This window comes from Priapulus caudatus, unplaced genomic scaffold (assembly GCF_000485595.1).
Source record: "Priapulus caudatus unplaced genomic scaffold, Priapulus_caudatus-5.0.1 Scaffold827, whole genome shotgun sequence".
Taxonomy (NCBI): domain Eukaryota; kingdom Metazoa; phylum Priapulida; class Priapulimorpha; order Priapulimorphida; family Priapulidae; genus Priapulus; species Priapulus caudatus.
The window spans coordinates 63,861-74,222 of record NW_014577888.1 but is presented as its reverse complement, the minus strand read 5'-3'; the positions used below and the strand labels follow the sequence as shown (position 1 = coordinate 74,222).

Here is a 10,362-nt window from a genome sequence, read left to right as displayed (position 1 = left end):
GAACGATCCGCTCTCTTTCTCTCTCTGTCTCTCTCTCTCTTTAGCTCTCTCTCTCTCTCTTGCGCTCTCTCTCTCTTTTTCTCTCTTTGTCTGTGTCTCTTTCTCTCTCTCTCTCTCCAACTCTCTCCCTCTCGTCACTCTCTCTCTCTCCTCTCTCCCCTTTATCTCTCTCTCTCTATCTCTCTTTTCTTCTTTCTGTCTGTCTCTCTCTCTCTCTCTCTCTCTCTCTCTTACTTACGTCTTCAAGAAATTTTGATGTTTCGGAAAAATTGTGTCTAGGGATCCATTCAAAAAACCTAGAAATTTTGGCTGGCCTCTTTATCAAATGACAATACATGTCAATCGGATATTATAATAACGGCATACTAGGAATAATAGTAATAATAGTAATAATGCAAAAACGATCATAATAATAACGGAATGGCCGATGACCGTCACGCACCCCACATGACGCCCTCTGATTGTGCATTGTTGAGGCGACCTCTACTCGCGCTGTCGATAACGCGATGGCGACGAGACTGTGGCGGCGTCTGCAACGACAACCAGAGGAACTAACGGGTGCGGCTAAGGCGGCGACAAAGTCTGCGCGCAAGGGGGATACGCCATGATCCTATATTCGGCCGTTTTTGTTCTGATTCATGTAAAAAACATTAGGACAATGCCAGAGGTCGCCTGTACTGCACCTACATTCGTGGCTGCTATTCCGACTAAAAGATACTTGATTCTGATAAATACGTTTTGTCGTTAGTAACCAAGTATATATGAGGTTCGCTGCTTTGTTTTCCTACCAGGGAGGCGCGCTGCAATCTCCTCGTAGCTGCGGGTCTTGCGCGCCCGTTGCCCTGTTGTTGGGTCGTGCAGTAGGTGTTTACCCTGTTAGAAGCAACCAAAGCGTAATAAGTATAGAGCACAAGCAATGAGAACGGAGAGGAACAAAGGAGGTGCAGGAGGGAAAGGACTGAGAACGTGTGGTGAGTAAGAAAGGGTCGGTTGTTACATGTAAGCCAGTCAGCTAATATTAGATAAACACAGAAGTAGAAAGGGTATGGAAAGTGAGGAGTAAGGATGGTAGGAGCAGAGGAAGAAAATATAATAAAGACAATAGAATAAAAGAAATAAATTCATAATGAGAAAAAAAGTAGTGAAATATTCAAAGCTTTCCTGCTCCAGCGTGTCGGTTGTTTTTCTTGTTACTCCTACCTTATTGCTAGCACGTACCGGCCGCTGAGTCGCTAGCAGCAGATGAGCCTTGTTCCAGCGGCACTCAGAGCCACCTGATGGTCGTGCGAACACGCGGCTGCATAGGCGGGGAGTTGGGGAGCGAGTGTGACGCAGCAGTCGCAGTAATCCACGTAACCGCCAGCCGAAGCGGACGGAGGCGGCGTTTTGAGTGTCGCGGTCCGTACGCGTTGGCAAGCTGAATCCGTGCGCGCGCATCGTGACGCCCAGATGGCGACACTTGTCGCCGCGTCAGCGAGCTGGCGAGTCGAACCACTTGTGCGTCTTATCGGTGGCGTCGCCTGGCGCGGAGTTTGCTTGGTCTCACGCGCTCTGGCTGGCCGCAGACGAGCGCATCTGCGACGATAGCGCAGTCGGCCACGCAAGAAGCGCCTGCTCGAAAACGAAGGGCTCGGCGTGCGCTGGAACCGCGAGTCGGCTTCGATATCGAGGAGCGAGGACCTGGAACCGTCCTAGAAAACAAAGAACAGCTTTGATTGGGCTCAGCCTGAAGGCATGTTGGATACGTCACTCCCCTTTCTTTCTCTATCTATCTCTCTCTCGTGCTCTCCTCCTCTCTACTCTCCTCTCTCCTCTCTCTCTCTCTCTCTCTCGTTCTCTCCTCTTTTCTTTGCTCTCTCTCTCGTTCCTCCTCTTTCTTCTTCTTCTCTCTCTCGCTTACTCCTCCTTCTTTCTCTCTCTCTCTCTCTCTAATCTCATTTTTTCTCTATATATTATATACACACATATGGAATCTGTGTCTATAACACTACTGAACTGCGTGTCATGTAGGACAAGCGTGTGTGTGACGAGCTGTGATTGCTCACCTGTAGATGCTGGCAGCATGAGAGAGAATGCTGCGATCCACGCGTCTCCATTCTCTGCAACGAATCAGCCAATCGAAAGTTAGCGCAGCGACCAGTGACGTATATTGTCTTTTTCTCTCTCTTTCCCTCTCTCTCTCCTCTCTCTCTCTCTCTCTCTCTCTCTCAACACACAACACACTCTCTCTCTCGGCGCGCTCATCTCTCTCTCTCTCTCTCTCTCTATCCAGCTCTCTCTCTCTCTCTCTCTCTCTCTCTCTCTCTATCCTCTCTCTCTCTCATGGCTCTCTCGCTCCTCATCTCTCTCTCTTCTCCCATCTCCCCCTCTCTCTCTCGCTCTCTCGCTCTCTCTTTCTCTTCTCTCTCTAATATATAAGCTTCCTCTCGCTCTCTCTTTCCACTTTCTCCTTTCCACAATTTCTCGTTATATATATTCTCCCCTCCGCCTTCCTCTCTCCCTTTACTCGTTTTCCCTACGCCCTTTACTCTTCTCTCTGCACGTCTCTCTCTTCTCTCTCTTTCTCTGCTCTCTCTCTCTGCTCTCTCTCTCTCTCTCTCTCCTCTCTCTCGCTTTCTATGTTCCCTACACGATCATTGTATCGATATTTATTATAATATTGGATGTAATAGTAATAGCAAGCCCGGAGCAGGCCGTACAGAAGGCCGAGAACTGACCTTTCTTTGTGACCCTGCAACGATGACGTCATTAACTTTCGCGTAGCGGTGGATAGTATTTTCTTGAGTTCTGTCGATGATTCGATCTTTCTCCTCGTTAGTCGCCCAAGTCATTGTTTCCCATCGCTTGTTTCAAATGCGGAATCGACTTCAGCCGCTGAAAATAAGACAATCCAATCGATCATCGATCATCGATGCTAATCAATCAATCAAGCCAATCAATCAACCCGACGCCGACTAATCATCGCTCAATTTATCTAATCTATGTATCTATTTAATCTATTTATTTATTTAATCTATCTATCGTATCTATGTATGCTATCTATCTATCTATCTTTTTAAACTATTCTATCTATGCTTATCTATCTATCTATCTATTATCTTCTAATCTATCTATCTTATTTATCTATCTATCTTGATCCGATGATCGGATCGATCGATCGATCCTCTCTCTCTCTCTCTCTCTCTCTCTCTATATATATATATAGATGAAGTAAGATTTACCTGTGACGAGTGAAGACTCTCTTGCACCTCCATCTTGAGTCGCTCTGCCTCGGACAGCTGAAGCCTCAGTGACGTCATCTCTCGCTGCATGACCTCGCCGTGACCTTCCATCGTCATTCTGAGATCCGTCTCCTGCGGCAGATGACGCGACAGTCGGTGACGTCACCGCGTTAAAAAACATGGCCGCGGGGCGGTGACGTCACAGCGTTAACAAACATGGCCGCGCGGCGGTGACGTCACAGCGTTAATAAACATGGCCGCGGGGCGGTGACGTCACCGCGTTAACAAACATGGCCGCGGAGTGGTGACGTTGATTGGTTGGGGCACCCCACCGCTTCTTGACCCATGAGTCTGCCTCCCCTACCCCCACCCCGCCCTCTCGTAGCTATACTAACGCACACAGCCCTCCCCCCACCTTTCTCTCCCCACTTTCTTTCCCGAACCTCTGCCTCTCCCTCGACGCAGTACCTTCTGTAGTAGTTTTTGGGTGCTCGCTAGTCTGGCGTTCCTGTCCGTAGCCGACGTCTCCAATTCTCTGATCTTATCCGCCTGAGCCTCTATCTGTTCTCCAAGCACAGACACCTACAACACACACACATACACACGACGTCATCAATACCTGTAATGTGCACAAGTGACGTCATCGATATCTGCAACACGCACATACACATGACGTCATCGACACTTTTAACACATACACGTGACGTCATCGATATCTGCAGCACGCACATACACGTGACGTCACTCATCATCTACATCGCAAAAAGAGAAGGATATAATGACGTGCGACTCTAACGCTCACTCTCAGTCTCACATTCTCTCTCCCTCTCTTACCCTCTATCTCATTCATTCTTTGCCCCACTGTCGCACACCCTCTCCCTCACTCTCTCTCACGGTTCTTCTCCCTCTCTCTCATTCTCTATCCCTCTCACTCACTCTCTCTCATACCCTCTCCCCCGCTCTCCCTCGGTTTCCCCCTCTCTTTCCCTCTCCCCATTCTCTCCCTCCTCTCTCCCCCTACCTTCCTCTCCCACCTCCCCATCTCTCTCTCCACATCAGCAGCTCACAGACGAACCTGTAGCTGTAGATTGCGCTTCTCACGGTCTAGCCTTTTCAGTCTCTCCTCTAACTCACCGGCAGTAGGTAGACTCCCCGTAGGACTCTAAAAGCACTTTGTTGCTGACGTCACACCTTGAGAATAGCTTTCGCAGTCCCTTCAGTTCTTTGTGCGGTGATTTCATCACAGGCTGCTGGCCGTGAGTGAAGGTCGCCGACTGTCGTGCAAGCTGGTTCGAATGCACCTCACCTACGCAAAGATGGCGGCGGTGACGCAAAGATGGCGGCGGTGACGCGAAGATGGCGGCGGTGACGCAAATATGGTGGCGGTGACGCAAAGATGGTGGCGGTTATGGTAAATATTAGATGATAGAACGACGCTCTCTTTCTCTCTCTCTGTCTCTCTTTCTCTCTTTAGCTCTCTCTCTCTTTCGCTCTCTCTCTCTCTCTCGCGCTCTCTCTATCTTTTTCTCTCTCAGTCTGTCTCTCTTTGTCTGTGTCTCTCTCTCTCTCTCTCTCTCTCCAACTCTCTCCCTCTCTCCAACTCTCTCTCTCCCCCTCTCTCCCCCTTTATCTCTCTCTCTCTATCTCTCTTTTTCTTTCTTTCTCTCTCTCTCTCTACTTCAAGAAATTTTGATGTTTTCGAAAAAATTGTGTCTAGGGATCCATTCAAACAAACCTAGAAATTTGGCTGCCTCTTTATCAAATGACAATACATGTCAATCGGATATTATAATAACGGCATACTAGGAATAATAGTAATAATTGCAAAAACGATCATAATAATAACGGAATGGCCGATGACGTCACGCACCCCATGACGCCCTCTGTTGCATCGTTGAGGCGGACCTTCTACTCGCGCTGTCGGAACCATGGCGACGAGACTGTGGCGGCGTCTGCAACGACAACCAAAGGTAACTAACCGGTGCCGCTAGGGGGCGACAAAGTCTCGCGCAATACGCATATCCAATATTCGGCCGTTCTTTACTGATTCATGTACATTAGGAATGCCTCCGCCAGAGGTCGCCCTGGTACTGCACCTACATTCGGTGTGCATATTCGACTAACAGATACTTGATTTATGATAATAGTTTTGTCGTTAGTAACCAAGTATATATGAGGTTCGCATAGCTTTGTTTTCCTACCAAGGGAGGGCGCTGCATCTCCTCGTAGCTGCGAGGTCTTGCCGCGCCCGGTTGCCTGTTGTTGGGTCGTGCAGTAGGTGTTACCTGTTAGAAAGCAACCAGCGTAATAAGTATAAGCACAAGCAATGAGAAAGGGGAGGGAAACAAGGGAGGGTGCAGGAGGGAAGGACTGAAGAACGGTGTGTGAGTGGAAAGGGGTCGGTGTTACATGTGAGCCAGTCAGCTAATATTAGATAAACACAGAAGTAGAAGGGTAATGGAAAGTGGAGGAGTAAAGGATGGTAGGAGCAGAGGAAGGAATATAATAGGACTAATAAGAATAAGAAGAAATAATAATAAGAAAAAAAGTAGTGAAATATTCAAAGAATTTTCCTCTCCAGCGTTCGGTTCTGTTTTCTTGTTACTCCTACCTTTGCTACTGTACCGGCCGGCTGAGTCGCAGCAGCAGATGCGCTCTTGTTCCCGGCACTCAGAGCCACCTGATGGTCGGCTGCGACAGCGGCTGCATAGGCGGGGGAGTGGGGAGCGGAGTGTGACGCAGCGGTGGCAGTATCCACGGTAACCGCCAGCCGAGCGGACGGAGGCGGAGTCTTTGAGTGTCGTCCGTAACCGTTGGGCAGCTGATATCCGTGCGCGCGCATCGTGACGCCAGATGGCGCCACTTGTCCCGCCCGCGTCAGCGAGCTGGGCGGAGTCGACCACTTGTGCGTCTTATCGGTGGCGTCGCCTGGCGGCGGCGTTGCTTGTCTCACGCGCTCTGGCGTGGCCGCTAGACGGAGCCCATCGTGCGACGATGCGCAGGTCGGCCACGCGAGGGCGCTGGCGTCGAAACGAGGGCTCGGCGTGCGCTGGAACCGCGAGTCGGCTTCGATTATCGAGGAGCGAGGACTGGAACCGTCCTAGAAAACACAAGAACAGCTTTGATTTGCTCACTTAAGGCATCGTTGGATACGTCACTCTCTTTCTCTATCTATCTCTCTCTCGCTCTCTCCCTCTCTCTCTCTCTCTTTCTCTCTCTCTCTCTCTCTCGTTCTCTCCCTCTTTCTTTCTCTCTCTCTCGTTCTCTCCCTCTTTCTTTCTCTTTCTCTCTCTCGCTTACTCCCTCCTTCTTTCTCTCTCTCTCTCTCTCTCTTTTTTTTCTTTATATAATTATATACACACATATATAATCTGTGTCTATAACACTACTGACTGCGTGTCATGTAGGACAGCGTGTGTGTGACGAGCTGTGATTGGCTCACCTGTAGATGCTGCAGCTGAGAGAGAATGCTCGGATCCACCGTCTCCATCTCTGCAACGAATCAGCCATCGAAAGTTAGCGGCAGCGACCAGTGACGTATATTTGTCTTTCTCTCTCTCTCTCTCTCTCTCACACACACTCTCTCTCGCGCTCTCTCCCTCTCTCTCCTTCTCGCTCTCTCTTTCTCTCTCTCTCTCTCTATATATATATATCTTCCTCTCGCTCTCTCTTTTCCACTTTTCTCCTCTTTTCCACAATTTCTCCTTATTTCTCCCCCTCTTCCCCTTCCTCTCTCCCCTTTCTCGTTTTCCCTCGCGCCTTTCTCTTCTCCTCTCACTCTCTCTCTTTCTCTCTCTCTCTCTCTCTCTCTCTCTCTCTCGCTTTCTATGTTCCTCTTACACGATCATTGTATCGATATTTATTATAATATTGATGTAATAGGTACATAGCGGGCCGGAAAGCCGTACAGATAGCCGGAGAAGCCTGACCTTTCTTGTGACCCTGCACGATGACGTCATTAACTTTCCGGTAGCGGTGGATAGTTTTCTTGAGTTCTTCGATGATTCGATCTTTCTCCTCGTTAGTCGCCATCATTGTTTCCATCGCTTGTTTCAATCGGTCGACTTCAGCCGCTGAAAATAAGAGCAATCAATCGATCGATCAATCAATCAATCAACCAATCTATCTATCTAATCTTATCTTATCTATCTATTATTCTATCTATCTCATCGAATCGATCGCATCGATCGATCGATCTATCTATCTAATGTATCCATCCATCTATTTATTCTCTCTATCTATGCTATCTATTATCGATCTATCTATCTATCTAATTACTCTATCTATCTATCTATCTTATCTATCTATTATCTATCTATCTATCTATCTAATCTATATTATCTATCTATCATACCTATCAATCAGATAGTCAGCAATTAAACAATCAAATTCAATCAAGGCAATAAGCAAGCAAATGTTATCAATGCTATTAATCAATATCAACCAACATAATTATGAGTCAATCTATCAATCGGTTTAGCATCTGACACGGGTGAGTGGCATGCTAGTGGACATCGGCATTCATGGTAGAAGGAATAGCTTTAACAGCTTTTAACAACTATTTAATGGGCTCTAAAATTATTAACAATTTTAATTATATAATTGCACTAATAATTAATTATCTCAATTATAATAACAGACCGCACTTAAATACTGTAATGTCCGATTATTATGAATGTATATATATTATATAACATAAGCAGATTGTAAATAAACAAATAATTAATTGTTCATAATTACGCCATGTAACAATATATATTCAAAGATTTTTTTCATAAAAAAGATTTAAATCGTACGTAAGAATAATCGTAAAATAATCAATTAATAACAACATAGTTAAACATAATTCATGTTGTTCTGTAGTAAAGACATGCAGTTGTGGGTGTTAGAGAGAACACACTGTTAGGAGACGCATGCAAGCGTTTTAATCGATGCGTCCATTGGCCAGTTTCCGTGTTAGAGACGACGTAAGTGCCATATAGGTTGCAGTAGCGAGCAGCAGCCAGCCAACAGCATCAGTCTCATCGTCGTCATCATCTTCACCATCCAATCATTATCATCATTTCATCATCATTATTTAGGAGCAAAAAGAAGAGAACAACACAAACAAACACGAACAACAACAGCAGCAGCAGCAGTAGCAGCAGCAGCGTTTAGTACGTAGGGCCAAAAAAAAAAAAGCAGTAGCAGCAGCAGCAGTAGCAGTAGAAGCACCTAAGCAGCAGCAGCACGCAGCAGCAGCAGCCAGTAGCAGCAGCAGCTGCTTCAGCAGTAACGCAGCGCAGCACTGCAAGCAGCGAGGCAGCAGCAGCAGCAACAGCAGCAGTGGTGCAGCCAGCAGCAGCGCAGTGGCGAACATGAAAGCAAGCCGCGCCCTACAAAACACGCTTGCGGACATGCTGCCCACAAAATTCCTCGAAAATCCTGGTAAATAAATACAAACGTTTAACACATGCGCGTGCGAGTATATGTGCGCGCGTGTGTGTATGCGTGCGCGCGTACGTGCGTGCGTGTGTGTGCGTGCGTGCATACGCGTGTGTATGTGCGTGCGTGTGTATTCTACCATGAGAAGCTGCCCTCGGGAGTTGGGTGTGTTGGGGGGAGTCGCACAAATAGATTTGCAAAGCTGCTGGCCGTAGGCACCGGCGGGGTTCTAATTACGAACTTGCGATGACCTCTCCGTGACCTTAGAGCTCATCGTCTGCCGTCGTCATAGTGACAGGCATCAGCAGCTGGCAGCAGCGGGAGGGTTGCCACACGCACCACGCTGCTGAGCCATCAGTCCTCATGACAGCGGGGGAGAAATTAGGTTACCATGGCACACCAAGAGGCGTTCACCGCTATCACTGTACTTTACTCCTTTATGTTAGTCTACTATTTGTTATGTGAGGAGTAGTCAATATGTGTAGTCGATCTGGTTACTGTAGTCAGTTACCGCTAGGAGAGGAGAGTTTGGCTGTCAGTTATAAAAGCTAGAAAGGGGAGAGAGAGCAAAGTGGGGAGGGAGACAGAGAAGGAGAGAGAGAGAAAGAAGGAGAGCGCTAAGAAAGAAGAGAGAGAGCGAGAGAACAAGGTGAGGAAGAGCGAGAGGAGAGAGAGACGAGAGAGAGAGAGAGAGAGAGGAGAAGAAAGGAGGGAGAGAGGATGAGAGAGAGACAGAAGAGAGAGTGCGAGGAGGGAGAGTAGAGAGAGAGAGAGAGAGGAGGAAGACGAGACGAGGAGGAGAGAGAGAGAGAGAGAAGAGAGAGAGGAGAAGCGCGCGCACGCCTGTATATAATCTGGTTAGTCAATTGCAACTGTTTAGAGGATATATCTGGTAGTCAGCTATTATGTGTTAGCTAAGGGTATAGTTATTATATATTAGCTATATGTGTAACAGGGTTGCTAGCCATAGCTCACACACGGTGCACACACAACGTTCACTAGCCAGATCTTACACTTCGTCTCAGACGAGTCATTGTACCAGTTAGCGTTCGCATCGCGCTTGCTGTAAACAAACACAATGTCACAAACATTGTTACAAACACGTTCGTAAACAATGGTTTAGTAACAATGTTCACAATACAATTTTCATATACAATGTTCATGAACATATTTTCACACAATATTCAGGAGAATTTTATAATACTGTTTACAAACAATTTTCATCATTAGTAAATATTCGTAAACAGATGCTCATGAACATGTTCATGAACGCTGTCTACGGATAATTGTTCAAAAATAATGTTTACAACTTCGTAAACAAAATAGTTTTATAAACATGCTTCGTAAACAATTTTCTAAACAATCCTCTCTCTTGAGTAATCCAGAGAAAAAGCACTGAGCATATCTCTACTTCTACAGATAGTGGCGCTTTTCGTAGGTGCCTATCGAGCATGGCGACAGAAACCGCACTATACTCAGCAGGTAGTAACACACTTAAGCAGGATCAGAGAGACATGATACCAAGAATTGCGTGGAACAGCTTTGCTGCTTGAATCCATGAGCGCTGCGCGCGGATGAGACGCGCAGTTCGCGAGATAAGTGCTGTCCGGCCAGTGGATACGTGCAGCAAAGTTACGAGCGCCGGCGCACGTCTCCACAGCGGTCAAGCGGATGCCGTCTGTAAGTTTTTAGAGATAACAATAAGGGACTTTGCTTC

At 47.1% G+C, this 10,362-nt stretch overlaps 1 protein-coding gene across 1 annotated transcript in view; it reads right to left on the bottom strand.

The window, feature by feature from the left end:
* LOC106813798 overlaps positions 1–10,362 on the bottom strand; it is a 25,364-nt gene that overhangs the window by 8,457 nt on the left and 6,545 nt on the right. Inside the window, exons 4-11 of the mRNA XM_014818023.1 lie at positions 10,167–10,323; positions 9,659–9,708; positions 7,151–7,294; positions 6,664–6,713; positions 5,833–6,321; positions 5,423–5,506; positions 5,092–5,173; positions 4,413–4,527 (exon numbers count right to left, since the gene is read on the bottom strand). Of these exons, the coding sequence (XP_014673509.1) occupies positions 4,413–4,527; positions 5,092–5,173; positions 5,423–5,506; positions 5,833–6,321; positions 6,664–6,713; positions 7,151–7,294; positions 9,659–9,708; positions 10,167–10,323 (1,171 nt within the window). The remainder of the gene's footprint in view (positions 1–4,412; positions 4,528–5,091; positions 5,174–5,422; positions 5,507–5,832; positions 6,322–6,663; positions 6,714–7,150; positions 7,295–9,658; positions 9,709–10,166; positions 10,324–10,362) is intronic.